Source organism: Pteropus alecto, unplaced genomic scaffold (genome assembly GCF_000325575.1).
Source record: "Pteropus alecto unplaced genomic scaffold, ASM32557v1 scaffold48, whole genome shotgun sequence".
Taxonomy (NCBI): domain Eukaryota; kingdom Metazoa; phylum Chordata; class Mammalia; order Chiroptera; family Pteropodidae; genus Pteropus; species Pteropus alecto.
The window spans coordinates 2,275,893-2,296,847 of record NW_006442110.1 but is presented as its reverse complement, the minus strand read 5'-3'; the positions used below and the strand labels follow the sequence as shown (position 1 = coordinate 2,296,847).

Below are 20,955 nucleotides of genomic sequence, written 5' to 3'. Positions count from 1 at the left end.
CAATCCAGGTCTGACTCAGAGTCCATGCTCTATGGCTTTAAGCTGTACTGACCCACATGTCCTCATGGTAAGGCCCTGTGCCCTGCCCGTCCCATCCGCCTACAGCTAACTTGAGTTACCTTTAGCTTGTAAGAGCCCGACACTTCCATCGTCAAAGAATGTCCCGTGTACAAACCCTGTGAGAAGTGACTGATTCCTCTGCAGAGTGAAGAGAACTGGGTCAAAGGTATCCAGCAAGCACACAGACAAAACACGTATCTGACGATAACAGAGTTTCTTTTGGGGAAAGGCTGTTTTACTCATCGCTACTTGGGCAGCTGCTGAGGACAATTTTTGTCCAAGATGCTACGATATGGGGAGAAGGGATAAGGTGTCCTGACCTTCTTCAAGGGAAAATCTGAGCAGAAATTTGGGTTCTCCATCCCATTTGGAATGAACAGATAAAGGAAATCAGTCCTGTTTTGTTAACAAGGCTTCTGCAGACTGAGACAGGGAACATTTGTTACTTGCCAGTAAGCCATAGGGTCTGGTCCTGGTTGAGACAGGCGTGAACACTCAAATCCCTCAAAAATGTTCCAAAAAGAGCCCTGCAGAGTCGCCCAACGGGAATTCGGCACGAATTAATGGGGGAAGTTGTACAAAGAACTGCTCTAGCTAGAGCCCAGCCACGGTGCTGCCAATATCGGATACCCAGCAGAAAGGATCAATCAGTCAGCAGCTTTCACCTTCTAGACAAGTGATCAACTTCCATTTATTTTCACATCTGTAACGGAACCAGGGGTTCATCTTATGGTAACAATGAAAACCTAGTAAGCGAAGAGCGAATTTGATTATAGTCAACATCTGGATCCACCCCGAGGAGACAGCGCCTATTTATGGGGTAGTACAGAATTCTTGGCCCAGAGAGCGGACTGATGAGACATTCCTGGGTTTTCCTCTTTCCTATCACTTCTGCTCAGGACAACCAGTCCTCAGGTACCTCCTCAGCTGCTGAGTTAAATGCATGGCTTGTCTCAGGGGCCCTTGATGGATCAAGTTTCTCCACACACTGAAACCTTTCTGTTGGACTATCTTTTCCACTGATCCACTTTACTTATCCACTCTCCAGTCTGCAGCTGGCCTGGAGTCCCACCCAGTAGAGGACTGGTGGAGGGAAAGGAGACCAGAGTGTACCACGGCTGAACTCCCTAGTCTGCACCAGGGCTGAAGATGAGGATAACACGTACTTCCGGCTTTCTCGCACGGCCCTGTCCATTCCCTTTCGTTCAGCTTTGTTGGTATCTGAACTGTGTTCACTTCTTGCCAAAGTTTGGGTCCCTGCTGGCTAGTTCCTTACAGAGAGACTGTGAGATCATATATATGCAGTATTTTAACCTACATGTCTCTTTTATTAGTAAGCTGTGTCCTCAGTAAATCTATGAGTGAAGGAGAATTTTCCACGTTATCTAGTCCAACATACTATAGGAATCCCTTCTCCAGCACACCCTGGAAAATGCTTAGATTTGTTCAGAAAAGGGGGTGCACCACCTAAAGGCAGTACTGATTCTTCTCCCATTTCATTAGAGAGATCAAGGTGCAAACCAGAGCTGAAGCTCAAACTCAAGCTCTGAGTGGGTCACCAGCAAAACTAGAACTCTCAGAACCACCTGATTTTCCCATAGTATGGGTCTAGATTCTAACTAGGAAGCTCTTAAGCCCAACAAGCCAGGGCTGTGTTCATCATTTGTCTTGGTTTGTTCTATACCCTTGGGTTTCTTCACTGCCTTCAGACTGTAGGTTAGGACTGTTCTCCTTAAAACGCTTTTAGAGTCAGACCAGGTCTCACACACATTCCTTAGGTCTCCCACAATCCCTGGTATTGTGAATGTCACAGAGCAGATGTTTTATAAATATGACTAGCCAGACAAGCAGCATGTTCAGACAGAGCCTCCCCAGGAACAAAGCTAGCTGGGGTAAAGGCAGGGTAAATGCTGGGCTAGGTGATATGGAAAAAATGGGTCCTTCCTCGACTATTTCATCAAGAAAGTGTCCTGTCTAAATCCTCACAGACCTTATTTCCAGGCATCTTGGGAAGAGCCAGGGTAAACAAGAGAGTGCAGGTATAAACAGTTTTTCTGCCCAAGACTTAAGGCTTCTGCATTTTCTTTCTACCTCAGGCTCTAAGCAAGAGTAAAATAACAAATCAAATTGATTTCAGTCAAGTTTCAGCAAGAATGTCTCTGCTTTGATTTTGCTGTCTTATTTGGCTTTGCCTGGATAGAAGCCAGAGATAGAGAGGATTCTGGCAGAAGGAATGTATCAAAAGATTTTTTTAAAAAAATTTAGAGGCCCACATTTTTCCTCTCACCAACCTCATTTTGGTGACGAAAATTTGAGATCTATAAAGGAAAAGAGATTTATGTCCAATTGCAAAGCCACTTAGGAATAGAACAAGGCTCAGACGCTCCCAGGTGACTGAATGACCCTGACAAAGAGTACATTCTAGCCAAGCTCCCTAACAGGGAGACCGGCAGGAAGAGGCTGTCCTTGTCTGGGCGGTGAGCAGCTCTCAGTGACCTGTGAAGTCCCTCGATCAGTCCACCGCCAATGGGGGGACAGCCAGATGGTCAACACACACTCTCTGATGGCTCAAGAAAGCTGTAATAACACTATCACCTCACTACTAAGGAAATGAAAGCCGAGCGTCGTCCATGGGTGCTTTGTAAAACACCACGACGCTTCTGGAAAGTGCTGTGGTCTTTTCTGCTGTCAAGAATATCAGACACCAGAAATAAAAAAGCCATCTTATTGGCTTGTAAATGATAAGGAAAAATTTGATGCAATGACTCTCAGAAACAAGATTCAGGCACAAATTTTAGACTGTTCTGTCATTTCTCTGGGACCTCCAGCTTTTAAAACTGGGGCTGAGCACACTGCTCTCAACTTTTTAACCAGGATCTCAGCAGAGGTGTGTAGCAGTTTTAGATGCCAATAAGAGGCTGAATGCTTCAATCAAGCTAAAGTTAAGAACTGTTCTTAAAACGCTTTTAGAGTCAGATTTCTTGCTCACCCAGTATTAAACCAAATGTATTTAGAAGAGTTAGTCTAGGAAACCTAGGAAGGCGTTTAGAGCTCTCCTCTCGGGAGAGGCAGTGCTTAGCACAGGCGCAGACCTAGGCTGGTGTGGGAGCTTGCGCGCTTCCTTGTCTTACCATCGGGGGAAAGGCTGACGGAAAGGCTCCCTGCCTCAGGACCAGCTTCGAGCTTTGGAGGCCCTTCCCGGACACCGGTCCCTACCCAGGGCTGTAATCATTCTCACTCATTACCATGAGGCTCAACCTTGCTTTCCTATCTCTCTGCAACTTCGGCTTAGGTCATATTTTTGAAAAGATGGGGATGCTGGGCTCCTTTCCAGGTCTTTCTGGATTTCAAAATGTGGTGTTCTTGTAATGCCGTGAAGTTCCAAAACTCAAGCATGTCCCCAGTCAAGTGCGTGGTACCCCAAACTCATCGAAGTGCCAAAAGTGATGACTGTGGGGGTGGAGGGGCTCGCGGGCCTTTCTCTTGCCCTGAGGTGGGCAGGGATAACCAGGAAAGGAGGTTCACAGAACTCCCCCTCCGTTTCCCTCTCCATACCACTGACTGGCCTCTAGACCTTCGGTGTTAACGCCTAGGCCAGAGGTTTCGAGCCCTGTTAGGAGGGGCCCCGGGGGGTCAGGCGGCTGTCCAGATGGGTCACTCTCGCCCCCACAGCCTCCGCTGTGGCCTGAGCGCAGGTGGTCCTTGAGGGTCTGTTTGTAGCGGAAGCTCCGGCCGCAGTAGGCGCAGGGGTAGGGCCGCTCGCCCGTGTGGATGCGCTGGTGCTTCATGAGGTGGTGCTTGCGGATGAAGCTCTTGCCGCAGTGCGCGCAGCTGAAGGGCCGCTCGCCCGTGTGCAGCCGCCGGGGGGTCAGCAGGGTTTTCAGGTGCTCCTTGCGCATAAAGCTCTTACTGCAGTCAGTGCACGGGTAAGGACGCTCGCCCGTGTGGATCATCTGATGGCGGATCAGGGCCGAGTGGCCATTGAAGTCAATGCCGCACTGGGGGCAGGAGAAAGGCCTCTCCTGCGCATGCCCGCGCTGGTGGAGCAGGAGGCTGATTTTCAGGCTGAAGCTCCGGCCACACTGCGCGCAGCGGAAAGGCCTCTCGCTGGCGTGAGCGCGCCGGTGGCTAGTGAGGCGGGCTTGGTCGGCAAAGCGCTTGGGACAATCAGGACAGGGGAAAGGGCGCTCGGTGCTGTTATGGACCCGGAGGTGGTAGGTGAGTCTCGACGGGTGCGTGAAAGTTCTGGCGCAGTGCGGGCAGGTCGGGGGTGTCTCAGCGGTGTGGGCCTGGGAGTTGCTGCCGAGCTCGGCCGGCGGGGCAAAGTGCTTGGGGCACTGGGCGCAGGATACGGGGTGCTCACCAGTGTGGCCGCACTGGTGGGTCAGCAACATGTCTTGGCTGAGGCTCTTGCCACAATGGTGGCATGAGAACACCTGCTCTCCCGCTGGAGGCGGCAGGGGGTAGCTACCCAACTGAGTAAAAGTCACTTGTCCCTCAGAGGCTTCTGCCAGGTCAGTGGCCGGACGTCCAAAAGGTGTCATGGGTGCAGACTGCTGGCTTTTGAAAGCCACATCTGAAAAAGTATCCTTTGTTACTGCTGGTGGTGGAGAAGAGAAGGTGACTGGAACCTCGGGGCACAAGGAGGCTCTAGCAAGGCCTTCGGCTTTGATGACAAGCTCTTCATCTGAAAGAAAGAACTCAGAGTCACCCCTGTCAACAACTGCCTCATAATGCCTCTCCTGTTCCTCCCCAGCTCTCACTGCCCTGAGCTCTTACTTGGCTCAGATAAGAAAGGCAGGCGAGGGCTGAGATCATCGTCAAAGCCTCTGTCCTCCCTCCCGCAGATCAGCAGAGAATTTACTACCAGCCCCTTCAATGTTCCCTGTTTGGAAAGGAACAACCTTGGCCATCAAACTTCCCAGCACTTTCCTACCGTCTGCCTCTGCATACACTTTGAAAGAGTCTCTGTTGCCTATTGTGACAAGGACTAAAAGCATGTATTTATCTACTATTCCTTTTTATTCTGTCAGATAAATCCTTTGCAATTGTTGGCTGTCTCTTTACTTACCCTGAAAATAAAATACACATTGCCGCTTCGCATCTTTGCTCATTCTATCCTCCCATTTGTAGAATGCATCCCCTGTCTTCCCAAATTAGAGCCGACCATATCACAGCAATCTTCTCAGGTCCGATTCTGGCTTCACATCCTTCTTTAGGCCTTATCTAAAAACCTAAATACCTAAACTAAAACTGATCTGTGTTCTCCAAGCCTCTCATTTCTTATAGTCATCCGTAGCACTCACCCTCAACACTCAACAACAGGCAGGCCTAGTATTGCTGTGTGTCCCCAATATAATGTCTTGAAGAACAGAAACTGTCTATTTTTATTTCCTAGAGTCTAAAAAAAAATAGGCATAGAAGATATTTAAAAACAGGTTGCATTAATTTTATAAACAATTGGGTCCCTTCTGACCTTGAGATTCTCTTCTATAATTCAGATGGCAAAATATAGATGGCACTGAATATCTCACAAGGAAGACATCTGTTTCTCTTCCCATCATTGTCTTTCTTGAGAGCTCCCGTCGAGCCTCCCCAATAACATTTTTGTCTCCGCTGCTTGTCTCCTCCCCGCCCCCTCTTTGTTCTGTCCTTTCTACATGATCTTTAGATGTTCTTTTATCTTTCCCCATCCTCATACTTGTGGGCCATCTGTATGCACTTATTCTTCTTCCTCTGACAATTCTAATTTTTCTTTACACTTAAGCGTGTGTTCTCTCACTTAAAATTGATCTTAGTTTGATTTTGGTTTCCTCTCTCACTTACTCGAGCATGTCTTTTTTTTCCTTTTCCCATTCTTCTCCCACGTCCTTGCCTCATCCCCATCTCGCCTGCTCTCCTCCCTCAGTCCCCGCACAAGCTGGACCTGGGCACGAAAGTCTCTTCGATTCATTACTCACCAGCATAGGTACCTTTGTATATGTCACTCTCCTTGGACTCCTGTGGGGCCCCAACCTGGGGCTCTTCCTCTTGTTTAATCCAAGACAAGATATCTGATGTTGAAATGCCAGGCTCTGTTTATGGAGGGAAAAAAGAACGGCCTTCAGGGACTTGAATCAGAAAGTGAAAAGAATCATGTTGGTTTATTGAACACTACATTTTGTCCCAATGTTTATCTCTAACCGTAACAAAACTGAATCAACGTTAAAAAAAGAAAAAAAAGCATATAACATCTAGAGAACCAGTTCAAAATTAAACCAAATTTATATATTTTTATATGATATACTCAGCTTGATTCACAAATAATTTTCAAAACAGATTTCAAAACAAATCACAATTTTTATTTTGGAGATGACACCCTGAAATAATCTAGAATCAATAGTCCCTTTAATTTCATTGGCGTACTTACTTTCAAAATGTTCTCACTTTTTGTCTCACGAATTTTTAAATAAATAATGAAGCGGGAAATATTTTCTCCATTTAAGTAGAGAGGGACCACGGGGGTTAAATAAATTGACAATAAAGAAGTATTTACGGCGAAATGCCATATTATCAAAAGTTGCTTTAAAATACAGCAGGAGAAAAGCAAAGAAACAAGACTGACCAAACATTTTTTTCTTAAATGTTAATTAAAAAACAAATACATTTCTAGAATTACAAAGTTTAAACACAGACCTGACTCCTCAGAAACATACTTTTCAAGTTCCCAATTGTAGGCTCTTTCTAAGAGATCATGTTACTTTTGCTTATTAAATGATAAAAGTCATTGTTCCCTGAACGTTGGGATGGGGAGAACAGTATTTGCAAGTCTCTCAGATCCTGAGGAGTCTTTTAGAAAGAAAAAAACAGCCTCCGAAGGCTTTGCACATAACATCCCTCATGTGATCAGTGCAGAAACAGCTGTGCTTGCTATTCTAGCCGAGGCCTATATAACCTTTTTTGGCCTAAGAGGACAAGCTGGCAAGCTGACAAGGTCCAGAGAGTAAATTCAAGCTCTCTATATTATTTCTCAGAAAAGCTTTGTAGGCAGGTTATGGCTTTATTGCTAGCAAGTGAAAACTTGCTGGTTTACGTAATGCCTTTTAAGTTAGTTAGAGACCACTGTAGTCTAAAAGTGTACCCAAAGCAGAAATAAGAGGGTGGGTAAGACGCAAGCCCCAAAGACTGTCAGCTGATGCAGAGAACAGGGAAAATACAGGTTTTAGCACATGCGGCAGGTTGCCTTCCCAACTTCCTACTTTGAGCTGCAAGGCTGAAATGTATTAAACACATTCCAACCTTATCTTTTTTTTTCTTCCAGATTTTACATACACATATATCAAGAAGCAGGAGGGGAGATGCTGGGTATAAGGAAGAGGATCTTTTAACAGTCATCCAGAGAATGAACTTCTATTCATCAAAAATTAGACTTTTTAAATGTTCAATTGTTTCTCTGCCTCAGTTTCTGAATAATGAGTTAGTGGTCTAGAAACCTCCAAAAATGTGATTCAAGTGGTTTTGACTTTTTTTTTTTTTGGTTTATCATTAGAAACTCGTAGAATGTTATACATTTGCTAAGTTTCAGTCCATTGCAGTCACTCTTTTTAATGCTCACATTGTCTCTTCTTTGGCCAGTGGGAAGCCCTCAGATCAGCTTTGTATCATTTCACATTATCGAACATCTAGTTTCTTCAATTCTGATATGACAGACTATCCCAGGTCCATCCTGGACATTTCCTCCTCCAAGCATACAATCAGTGATCTGAGAGATGAAATTTAGAGACCACAATCTGGATGACAAGGACGCTAACTGCTAACAGGCTATCATTGCTTCTAGATCTTTTCAACGAATGAAGCTATAAATAAAAAGTATTGCGAGTTTATATTCGTATTTAAGATAACAGAGTTTTAATTACTTGATTTTATACTTATATCTTTTCTCTCTTACCCTGAAAATTTGATTTCTAATGACATTAACATAATCTTTGCTTTTCTGAATATATGTTTCAAAATACCAATATTATTAACAAAACTATGAACTCAATTAAAAATTTTTTGGTTCTTTTGGTCTTTGGGGTATATCCTTCTAGGGATATATAGTTAAAATACTATGATTTAAAGTCATTTGAAAGAAATCTATGTATTTGTCACCAACATGATAGTTATTTCAGCATGTTTGATTTAAAAAATTTTTTAATTATATAAAATATTTACAAGATTCCAAAATCAAAACTATAAAATACAGTACATTCGGAGAGGTCCAGCTTCCATTTCTAGTCTCTCTCTCTCCCTGAATAGGTAGCCGTTCTCACTGGGTTTTTTTAATCTTCCATTGTTTCTTTGTGAAAATATAAGCAAGTATGTATACATCTTAATATTTTCCCTCTTTATGTGGCATACTACACGAACTGTTTTGTACTCTGATTTTCTACTTGACAGTGTATTCTGGATATCTGTCCGGAGCAGAGATCTTTCTCACACCCTTTCCCAGCTGTGCCCCGTAGCTGCACCACGGTTTATTCGAGGGTCCCCTACTGATAGGCACTTGGATTCTTTCCAGTCTTTTGTTACAGTATTAGTCAGTAGCCACCCATAAAAGCTATGGAGGGCTAAAAACAAAACAAAATAAAACAAAAAACAAGCCAGTTCTCCAGAAATGTAAGTGGCTGTTGCTATTACTGGCTTACTGGCTAAGTATGTTTTTACCAAACTTGGGAAACCCCAGGAAGCTAACCATTCCTTCTGAATAATGATGCTAAAAGTTCCTCTGGTCACTTAACTAACTAGATCAGTACAATTAAATAAATATTTTATTAATTAATTGGGTCTTAGCACTACGGTCACAGACTGCACAGAATGTGGTTATATCTACCAGGGTTGGGCGGGAGGGTGTAACCTGAGGACCTAGGAAGTAAAATAAAAGGAGCCCGAGAGCTTCAATTCTAAGATGGCCTGATACAAACAGATACCTGTGTGGTGACAGTATAGCAGCTGCTGGCCAGGTCACCACAATGGCACTCAAAGCACATTCCTCACAGGCCCGAGGAATCCCAACAGTGGATACTTAAAGAAACACACAATAAAAGTAAAATCATTGGTTCATGTAAGCAGTAGGCTTTGGAGAAAGCCAGAGAACAGAGAAAAACTGAATACTGATCAGGTAAGAGGAAGTCGATAAATGTTGAAGTTTTATATTTAGGAGGTGGTTAATAGAAAGGCTGATCACAAGAAAATATAAAATTGTAATATTTACACTGGCTGAATATGATTTTAACTATAAGGAACTCTAATTTGTGTGTGTGTGTGTGTGTTTCAAATACATAAGGGCCTGTGCTGTCTGAAAAGGTGTGTGTGTGTGTATATGTGTGTATGTGTGTGTGTTTCAAATACGTAAGGGCCTGTGCTGTCTGAAAAAGAGCTGGAACCTTTTCAGGGTTCTGGGTATCCAGAGATGCTATAAACTGAGTCGAAAGTGATGCTGAGATCTGACTTCTTAAGCAGACAATAAAAAATACTTGACATAAAAAACTACCATTGGTAAAAATATAAAAACTTTTTTTAAAACTTTCTGTTAAACAGGTGTGAGACTGTAATTTAGCCAGGTGAATGTTGAGTATTTCTGTAATAATTTAAAACTTCTAAGTTTTATCATTTCTAGGATGATTCTTGTTCTCAAATAAGATAAATGAAAATAAAAGAGTTATCATATTGGGATGTGCCTTAATCACTGATTTATTTAGGAAAAGATGACCTTGCTGAGCCATAGGGAACAGGGATAAACATGGAATAATGGCGATGCATCTGAAGTGAAAATGATCAAAGAAGTCTCCCCAGGACTATAAGATTTAGAAATGAATTTAGTTTACTTTTGGGTCATTCTAGAATCTTGGCTTGACTCCATGGCTTCCAAACTAGAAGAAGGGCTAAATAATGGACTTTCAGTAATTATTCCACCTGAATATCTTGGGTAAAATTTTTCTCCAAAGAATTCTAAAAATCTGGAGTTCAATATTAAAACTATTAATGACCAAATAATGGACACATACACACGGCTGGTCTGCAGTTTCGCGCTAGTAAGAGAGTTAAAGAATTTCAGAAAATCTCAGGATTATACTTTTCTTTATTCTCCCCTTCACTACTATTCTCTAATAATTGTATGCAACTTCATCTGGGATACTAAGCATCAGTGACTATTCCATACAAGGATATAATAATTTCTCTTTTATTACATTCAATTGGTGATGGAGAGTATAAAATTAATTCCGAGAAAAATTCTGGAATTAAATAAAAAGGAGAGGGTGCCAAATGGTACCATTACCTACTCTAAATCTATTCTATCTATACATTTTTATTTGATTATAACACAGTTCTTCCCAAAGATCTAAAATAGAATACGATAATAAATTATGGGTTTTATTTTATAAGGAAAATGAATAAAATCCAAATATATTTTAGAAAATTAAGTATGTCAATATTCTAATATAAATCACTTGGTCTAACAACAAATTACATGGTATATGAAAATTAAGATGATGTTAAAGAGAGAAGCTGCTTGATCAAAAATAAAAAACATTTAGTTTTCTTCTATTAGAACAAGATAAAAAAATGATTTAAATGGTTACAGTTAAGTGGAGAGTATCTATCAAAAAGATATTTTATTAGTTTTGTAACTAAAGTGGCCTAGAGTTAGCATCCTCCACCCAGTATGCCTGTGAAACAATCTGTTACCTGCCTCAGTGACCAGTCTGATACTCTTCTCCACTGAAAGGAACCAGGACTTAATGTGTTAGAAGGAAAATCTAAACTCGGCCTGTGTTAACACAGCAGGCCTGAGACTGCCTATCCTTACAAAGGCTGCTTGCAAGGTTGGCCCTTGGCTGGAAAGTTCCCTGCACTGATATAAAATTTTCCCTAAATGTCGAGAGTGCCTCTGGGGGCCTAAACTACTGATACAGTTGGTGTCTGTTCAATATCTGCTTTCCTTCTGGGAGTCTGAAGTTTAAGGACTTCTTCGGCAGAGGGCGACTACGTGACCAGCTCCCAGGAAAACCTTGGCCGCTGAGTCTCTACTGAACTTCTCTGGGAGCCAACACTCTGCATGTGTTGTCACAACTCCTTGCTGCAGGAATTAACGTATCTTGAGAGACTACCGCAAGAACACTCTGGAAGCCTTGCCTGGTTTCCCTCAGACTTTGCCCTGTGAGCCTTTTATCTTCGCTGATTTTGCTTTGTATCCTTTTGCTGCAATAAATCTCAGCCCTGAGCATGACCACATGCTGAGTCCTGTGTGTCTCCTTCTAGCAAATTACTGAACCCAGAGGTGGTCTTGGGGACCCCCAACACAACCTGGAACACTTATTTTTAAAGAAAGTAAGTACTGAGATAGTGCTGGGAGGACACAGGAAACAATTTAAAGTCCTCTTACCTGCCAAGTTGACAGTTTAAGCAACACAAAGGAAATAATTGAATGAAAAGTCTTGAATATATAGTTAAACATAAAGGGGGGAAAATATAAATGGTCCTAAAGATAGACACATTTGAGGGTTTTTAAAAAATGCTATATATTGATCAGTCCCAGTCGAATGATTCCCATCCTTAGTTCTGCTAAATACCTAGGTTGCTAATCGCCAATGAAAGCTAAAACAGTAAAGAATCAAACCACAGTACTAAGTAAATTCAATGCTTACACTGTTTAAGTAAAAATGTATTAACATACATAGGTTGATTACCCACAAATAGAATCTTAAAAACCAAGATAAAAGTAAATTGACAAGATGGCAGCTATATGAAACTTTCATATATTATTTACAAAACTAAATAACTTATCTCTTTTCCATTTGTCCCCCAAAATAAAATGACACACTGATTTATTCTTGCTGATGGTTATATCATGTAATAATAGACCAAGGAGTTATTTCCAATAATGAATCTTTCTGTAATCAACTCACTCATCTTTATTTGTAATGATTTTAGATTCATTACATATATCCATGACAAAGATGTTAATCAAATTCAACTTATAACATTGCCTAAAATCACCCACACATTCTTTAAAAAATAATAATGTGTAGCAGTTATAAGCATACTTTAGAATGTTCAGTTAAAATTTGAGCATTTCATTGTGTGCAAAATTTACCTCAAAAGAAAAGAAATAAACAAATATTGAACTTTAGGTCAATGATATTCATGCTTAACTATCTATTTAGGGGGAAATGTACTGATGACTGTACTGATGACTGTACTGATTTTGGGATGGATGGATTAATGGATGAATAGGGGAATGTGGAGGTGGATATATATGTGACAAGGAAGCAGAGTAAAATGTTAGTGGTAGAATCTAGGTGATAGGTATCTAGGTGTTCAGTGTAAAATTACTAAGACTTCTGATTGTTTGAAAATTTTTGTAATAAAATGTTAGAAAAAAATAACAGTATACGGGACGGGGGTGGGGTTGTAAGAGAAGTTTAGCGAGCAGAGATGTCTAGAGGATGAACTTTCTGTGAGCTTTTTATCCACCAAAGAACAAAAATGTAATGAGATTTTTCTGATAGCAGAGGTGGGACTTGGGAGAAACTCTTCAACTGGACTTTGCTAGCAATTTCCCACACACTATCAAGCAACTGCCAGCCAAAAATATTAGAGGGCTAATTAATGACAGCTGGCTCCCATATGGGGCAAAGTCTACTTTGGGGTCTGCTGGTTAAGTGCATCGCTGAGGGGCCAGGCTGAACCCCTGCCCCTCCAGCACTTCTAAACGACCAGGCATACATTCCCCGGAAGTCACTTCCCTCCAGACAGGCACCACTGCTTCCTCGGCCATCTAAAGACATGCTTATTTTACTAAATAATTAGGTCTCAGAACCTTTGTCATGGAATGCAATTAACAGCCCTCAGAAGTGTGGTACTGATGGGTGAAGGCACGGGTCAAGGTGGTCTCTGAGCTCTCTCCTATGTAAATGCCTGAGATCCAGTCATGGTCTAGTTGCTTTAGCACCGTGCAGCTCTGGAAGCCCCTAGCCCTGCTTACTGAGTTCTGAGCCATCATCTGTGACCTAAAAGGGAAACAAGGAGTGGATAATCTCTTCTCCCACTCACCTTCACTGGGGTCAGTGGGAATCTCACTTTCCTGTGGCCTTGTCTGGTCTTCTGTATTATGTTCTCCTTCTGGCTGAATCTGAGATAAGACATCAGGTTGATTCATGGCATAATCTAGAAGAGGAAGAAGGGAAATGACAAAGAGATAAATGAGTGACAACTAATTGCCGTCAAGGCTGAGCTAAAGGTTTTGAGGTCCCCAGTCCAAGGGAATTTCTTTTAGATTTTAGATCACTTCTCCCCATTCACCTCCAACTCTGGATGAAATCTCGTGGGAAAGCAGGTAAGAGGAGAGTAGCGTGTGGGGAAGGCGTTTGCGCTACTTTAGCACGGCCTGCTACGTTCACTGAGTAAGAGGACAGTGTGCCTCAACGGGAGAGATCGAGGCCCTTTCAAAGTGAAGGGTACCCATGGAAACCACTGCAGCTGGCGCACCCATAACCCTGAACTTCATTCTCTGTCCTACGATTGGCACAAGGAGAGATTATGTTTCCTATTTAGCAAGGTGAACCGGAAATCTTTGGCTAGGAACCAGAATCTGAAGTGTGTGAGGACAGAGTGAAAATGAGGACCACTGGAAGAAAAGGGACTGTTTTGAGCCCTCTTAGAGCTGCTGTCACCTCATTCAAAAGGTGCCAACTTAGCCTCACCCATGGAGATGAGAGACTCGTAGTTGCCCTTCATGATATTCTTGTAAAGTTCCTTTTGCCATTCTTCTAATTTTTCCCACTCTGGAGTGGAAAAGTAGATGGAGATATCATCAAATGTCACAGGCACCTGAAATTACAATCACACTGGAGTTAATCCCTCCCAATGCAATTCAATCATTCAATAAATCTTTACTAAGTGCCTACTAGTTATAAAAGATGCTGAAAGGATACAGGGAAACAAGACACAGATCCAACTTCCAGGAGCTGATGATGTTTTCAAGGAGAAAGGTGGTAAGGTTTAGGGCTATAAATCTGGGAGAACATTACTTATAATTTGGGGAACATTACTTATAAGCAATCATTCAGAGATAGGTACAAATGTGAAGCAGTATTGAATTCACATAAGATAACATATTCTAAATATCTGCTAAGTACAAGGCTTATTCTAAGCACCTGGACTATAAAAATAAAGTTTCTACCTAAAAGGGGCATATGACTAAATTCAAATTAGTGACATGGACAAAAATTTTAGAAATAGAACTATACTGGGGCTGAAATGAGTCTAGAAGAGATGGGACTTTGGCTAGTCCTAAAGGACAAGTAGGTTATAAACAGGCCTAATGGGAACAGGAAAAACATTTAAGCATGGAAAAATGGAGACTGCTTTCGGAGGACAGCTATGAATACTGCTTCACTGGTTTCACGTAGGGAAATGTCATATACGGAAGAGAATCCCTCCACCTTCCAGAATAGTTTCGTCTAAAGCTAGGTATCCATCACTAGGCAAAAACTGGAAGGTTCATCTGTAAAAAAAATTCAAGAGTTGCCTGGGGAATTTAAAGTTCCCAGTATGGACCCTGTCGCCTCGTGTAAAGCTTTCCTCCTGCTGGTGTTTAGCTGTTCTTCGTCATACGGCTTGCTCTTCCTCCTCCCGCCTGACAGCTTTCTACAGTTTTAATCTTAAATGTGAGCTAACTACTAAGTATAAGTCAAACCATTTAGTGTAAGATGAACAAACCTTATAAGTGATCCTAAAGGAAAAAATAATAAACTAAAAATTAAACGAACCTCTAATACACATTCCCAGAGAAATTTGAATAGGTATTGTAACCATTTAAAAAAAATCCAGGCTGCTTTTTAAAAAGGAGCAGAAAATAAATATTCTTGAAAATTAAATATAGAATTGTTAAAATAAAAATTAGAAAGGTTGGAAGGAAAAATCACAGAACTCCAGTTAAAAAGATAAAAAGTCTTTGAATAGGTACTATAACCATTTTAAAAAAATCCAGGCTGCTTTTTAAAAAGGAACAGAAAATAAATATTCTTGAAAATTAAATATATAATTGTTAAAATAAAAATTAGAAAGGCTGGAAGGAAAAGTCACAGAGCTCCAGTTAAAAAGATAAAAAGTAGGAAAGAAAAGTTGAGAAAGACAATAATCTATCTGTCAAACCATAGTTCCAGAAAGAGAACAAAAAATAATGGAAAGGGGGACAAAAATATTATAAAAATAGAAATGGAAAGGGGAACAAAATATTATAAAAATAGATTCACAGGAGAAAATTTCCCAGAGCCAAAAAGATCCCAGTCTTTTGACTGAAAAGCCACATCAAGAGCTCAACACAAATTTAAAGACCTACACCTAGACATGTATGTCTTCAATAAAGTTTAGAAAAAAAAACTAGAAATAGAAGATAAAAGCTTCCAGAGAGAGAAAAATAGGTTTCTTACAAACAAATAATTGATTTGGTAATAAACTTTTCATTGATGCCATTAGATGTTGTGAGACAAAGAACCAGTGCCTTTAAAATTCTGAGAGAAATGGATTATTCGGCCTTAAAAAGGAAGGAAAATCTGACATGGACAAACCTGGAGATGGTATGTTAGTGAAATACATCATTCACAAAAGGACAAATATTGTATAATTTCACTTATATAACACCTGTCAAATTCACAGAGACAAAGTAGAATGGTGGCTGCCAGGGGCTGGGGGAAGGGGAGTGGGGAGTTTGTTTAAGGGGAGCAGTTTCAGTTTGAGTGGTGGTGGTGGTGGTGGTGGTTGCACAGCAATGTGAAGGTACTTAACACCACTGAACTGTGCACTTAAGCATAGTTAAAGTGGCACATTCTATGTATATTTTACCACAATTTTAAAAATTAAAATTAAGAAAAAAATTTCGAGGGAAACTTATTTTGAACTTGGAATTCAAAAGTAAGGGCAGAATAAGAGTATTTTCAACAAAGCAAGGACACGAAAGTTTATTTTCTATATAATCAATCTAGCAAATCTTCAAAATATTCTAATTTCACTAAGAAATCTTTAAATCACAACATGATTTTATGTATGATTTTGTTAGCCATTTATCCAGGTAAGACAATAAGTCACTTTAATTTACCTTTTCTGCTATTCTTATGGTAAAGAGTAAGTTTAAATTATCCCAGAGAACTTCTGGAGGGGCTCCAGACACAAACAGAACACACTGTGGGGAAGGCCCTCTTCCGTACTGACTCTGACAGCCCCCAGCCACCTCCTCCTCGAGTCAGCTGTCATTCTCCCCATTTTTTCTCTCCCCACTCTCTCCCTTTGACCTGCTCCATTCAGTCTTCCGTTCCCAGCACTGCACTGAAATGAGTCTTGTTAAGGTCACCAGCGAGGTCTATGTCATCCTATCATAGTCACCATCCTCACCTTCTAGACTCCCCAGTAACATAACCCAAATGATAACTCCTACTAGAAACGCCTTTTCTCCCTGTCCCTGTTGCCCCCACATACTTTCCTGTTTTCTTCCTTTTCCCACCTCCTGACCATTCCTTGGAACTTGGTCCCTGGACCCTTTCTCTGGCTTCTCCACTTTACCTCCCACGGTAACCATTTCCAGTCTCATGACTTACAACACAATCTATACAGCCACAATTCACAAATATTTCTCACCTTCGAGCTTCAGAGGCCACTTAACATCTCTCGTACATTTTAGAATCATCTATGGCTTTAAGGATTACTAATGCTTAGGCCCCATCCTGGACCAGAATCTGTAGGTCTGATGTCCATCAAAATTAAAAGCTCACCTGTGATTCCTACATACAGCCAGGGCTGAAAAACGCTGCCCTAAATGACGTGACCCCTACCCATCCCTCCAGCGTGCTCCTGATTACTCAATGCACACCCGCTAACTGGCCTTCTTCCTCTTCCTTGGTGCTCCCAGTTTGTGCCTTCGAAATTTTGCATGAGGTATTCTTTCCACTAGAAAGCTTTTCTGCAGATCTCACAGTTGGGTCCTCCCTGTCACTCAGTGTCAGCCTAAATACCTGCTCCTTTATGAGCCCTTCTCTGACATCCTATCTAAAATAAATCGCCAGATAGCACTTTCATTTTTATCAAAGCACTTAAATGAATTAATTTCCTTGTTTGTCTATATCATCTTTCTTTTTCCACTAAAGTTTAAGCCGCAAAGGGGCTTATGTGAATTGTTCACTGTTGTGCCTTCAGGATGCAGATATCAAGCAAAACAGTTAGTGTTCAAGAAATATTTGTTGAATGAAGGAATAAATGGGTATGCTTGGGAACTAGCTGCCTCAAGACTGTTTTCCATAGCTTAAAAATGAAGTTTATTTCTTTTGTTATATGGGCTAGTCCCTCCGGAAAGGCTGGGCCCTAGCATTGCAGCACACTTCTATAAAGGATGCTGAAGGACAGGGTCCATGTCAGTCCTACACTTACAGATCGCCCCTATTAACCATTTACTCTATATCGTTCCCCTGTCCTCCCTCTAACCTTTTCATCAGAATTGCCAACAAATTCCAATTGACTGGTTTAAATGATATTTAATTTAGTTTCCGCACCGAGATGGCGGCAGACAGGTTAACAAAGAAAACAGTGCCTTGGGGGTAATGAGTAGGAGAAAGCGAGAGGAAAAAATCCATCTGCCAGATCGCCAGCTTTGTGCTGGAGAGCTTCCTAACCTGAAATCTGACACTTCGAATGATCTCTGAATTGAACATGGAATGCTTCCCAAATAGATAAACACAAGATGACTTTGTGGTCCTTCGGCCTAACTGACTGACCAAGACTACTCCTTTCATCTAGAACTGAAGGACTACCTTAGGGATATCTCCTTTAATGCCTGGGGGCAGCCGCAGGATCCAGAAGTTCCTGTTCCTCAGCAGGTTCTCCAAGTTCTCCAGCCGCCTCTGCAGCAGCCCGTACTCCTGCAGCAGTGTCCCCAGCACGCCCCACTTGCCATCTAGCTGGTTCCCAAGATCTGCCACTGTCTTTTCACAGCTGGCCAGCTTCTTCTCTGCTGTCCCTGCCCGTCCTTCTAGGTGCAGGAGTCGCCGGCTGTGGACTTCCACCTTTCTCTCTATAGCCTGCACGGCTGCCACCACTGTCCACAAGGAGATGGCTGCAGTCTGTAGGTGTGCCTCGTTTGTTGCTGGGGGCGTGGGAAGAGGTAGGGGCTGCAGGGATGTAAGGCATTCAGAGTCCCACTCAGAAGTCTGTGTGCAGTGGAGAGACAAGACATTGAGTGTTAGGAGCCCTAATCCAAACTCAGATCACATGAGGACTGCTTAACTGGCCAGCTGAGATTAACTAAATATAGTTTTCATACTGTCTGGATAAGCCTCATCTTTATGGAGCTCATCAGCATCAAAAGCCAAGAGAACTGCTTTGGTGGGTCAGGGATGGATTAAGTAAGACAGTGAGTGAGTGAAACTGGATCAAGAGCCAGCCTGGCATATTCCCTGGGATGCGAGGCCCTAGAGGCCAGTCATCCACAGACTCAAGCTGCTGCTGCATCTTCCATCTGTGGGAAAGGCCTACGTGCCCCGGCATCTTCTCAGGTTTCACTGAGCTCAGTGCCCGCTGAAAAACCCCTTATTAAGTTCTGGCCCTGTCCACCAGCCTGCTTACAAACCACAACCATACCAATTCAGTAATAGCCGAGGAAGCTTTGAAGGTTGAGTCTGGAGAAAGCATGATGGCTATTTTCAAATATTTGAGGGTTATAAAACAGGAGGCAGAACAGACTTGTTTAATCTTATACTATGTTACTCCAGAAGGCAGAACTAGAATCAACATGGAATTTTCGGGCTGGTAAACTTTGGCCTATATAAGTAGCATTTGAACTAGAGCTTCCAAGGAAACAACAGGCTGCCCCATCACTGAAGGTACATTGAAACGGTGTATGAAGAAATTGCTACAACAAATAGGAGGCTGGACAAGGATGACTTCTGTGGATTTCCTAACTGGCTGAAACAGCCTCCCACCTCTCCAACTCACCCACTCCTATGCTCATTTCACCTGTTCTGCAATCCTACTAAACCCTTGACCATTCCATTTGCTCCTGGTTTATCACCCTGCTCCAGGCTTTGCTTTCTTCCTCCGCAGATCACTTCTAACACCTTTAACTCTTTCACTCATCCCTGTCTTTCTGCTCAACTAAGTTCCAGGTTTGAATCAGTCCAATCGTTCCCATTCTGTTTCTGTAAGTGGGCTGGTAAGTCTCATAACTGGGTAAACTGGTGTCACCACACACCAATGGTCTCTAAGCTTAGCGGGGACTCGACACTGCCTGATGCCCCCATGCTTCTTTTCCTATTCCATATAGTGGCCACTGCAAACTCCCAGCCTTCCCCTGAAACTTTTACTATGATGCTTCTCAAATAAATAATTTGCATGAGAATCATCCGGTAATCTTGTTAAAATGCAGGCTTCTATTCAGCAGGTATGGGAGGAAAACTGAGATGCCGTATTTTTAACAAGCTCCTGGGGGATGCTGATGCTGTTGGCACAGGGAGCACACATTGAGAAGGAAGACCCTTGGTCACTGCAGGCCCCTTCACTCGCAGATGACACGAAGAAAATTAAATCAATTAGACCAAAACTCCCTCACCTTTCTCTTCTTTTTCTTGACATTCCTTACTACTTTGAACTCATGAGTAGCTTAATCCACGCTTTCTCATTTCTGTCCCACAGGAAAAAGGTTCCTCCTGTCTAAAACTAATCTTTCCACTCATGCTCTGAATGCCAACTCCTTCTACAATTTTGGGTACATTGTTCTTTTCTCTTTTTCATGGTCAACATTTGTCTCTCCTGATTCTTCTGCACTGTTCAATGCGGTAGCCACCTGTGGCTACTGAGCACTTGAAATGTGGTTGTTTTGATTGAAATACGCTGTGAGTATAAAATACCAGATTTTGAATACTTAGTGTGGGGAAAAATGTAAGACTTCGTTAATTTCTTAATTTTTACTACACATTGAAGTATTTCGAATGCACTGGGTTAAATAAAATACATCATTAAAATTAATTTCACCTATTTCTTTTTACTTTTTAAACGTGACTAGTAGAAAATGCAAAGTTACATGTTTATGTCTTCCATTATATTTCTATTAGACAGGGCTGGCATAGACACACGATCGCCACTTATTTTTTACTTGGAAAACGAAAAAGGTGCAAGGGTAGGGCTGGCATTCCCCTCTGCTCTATTCCCCACCCCGTGGTGACTGGTCTCTCTTTCTCCTCTTTTTTCCCTCACTTTCCAGTCACTCCTCAGCAGCCTGGTCTGGCTCCTGATCCACTAAAGTGGCTCTCCTTGGGGGCACCGAAAGCTTCTGCGGGAAATCCGAGGCATGCTTTTCCGTCCTATGTTCCTTGCCTAGTCCCTGCTCGCTCTACATGGGTCTTGTGTGCAGGGGCTGTCTCGGTCATCTGCAGCCCTAGCAACTGGCAGAGGGCCTGGCGCCCGCGGGCCGGCGGCAAACATCCCCTGAATGAACAAACACATGTCAGGTGACCCCACCCTCGGCCCCCGGCCCCCGTCATTCGTTTCATTCGGCGGCAGTGACGGAGGGCCTCCGGTGCGGCCGGCGTTGCCATGTGCTGGGCACTGGGGAGCCCTGTCCTCACCCAGTCCTTCAGCACGGCCAGGCGTTACCGTCACCGTCACCGCGCATCTGGGGCTGTTTGAGGCTCGGGTGCACCGCACCGAGGGTGACAGGGACGGCGCCCGCAGCTGGACAGTGGTCGAAGAAAACACAGCAAGCCCAGCGCCCTGCTTCTGGCCGGCTGCGGGGGGCGGGGGAGCGGTGACAGCAAGCGGGAGGGTCCCCCGCACTCACTGGAAACCTGACGGGCTGGGAGCCCCCGGCCGCACCCCGAGGCGGCGGGGGGC

At 42.7% G+C, this 20,955-nt stretch overlaps 1 protein-coding gene across 2 annotated transcripts; it reads right to left on the bottom strand.

Annotated features, from left to right (window-relative positions):
* Positions 1-273: 273 nt before the first annotated feature.
* On the bottom strand, positions 274-20,896 carry ZNF398 (zinc finger protein 398). 2 transcript variants are annotated; one of them, XM_015596167.2, is made up of 6 exons: positions 20,320-20,896; positions 17,883-18,278; positions 13,785-13,911; positions 13,135-13,248; positions 6,021-6,134; positions 274-4,747 (listed from the first exon to the last, which is right to left on the bottom strand). In XM_015596167.2, exons 3-6 carry the CDS (start codon positions 13,816-13,818, stop codon positions 3,582-3,584), a joined length of 1,428 nt encoding a protein of 475 aa, XP_015451653.1. In that variant the 5' UTR covers positions 13,819-13,911; positions 17,883-18,278; positions 20,320-20,896; the 3' UTR covers positions 274-3,581. The 2 variants fall into 2 exon arrangements, with proteins under 2 accessions (XP_015451653.1, XP_015451652.1); XM_015596166.2 differs by having other exon boundaries at positions 17,883-20,896.
* Positions 20,897-20,955: the final 59 nt, after the last annotated feature.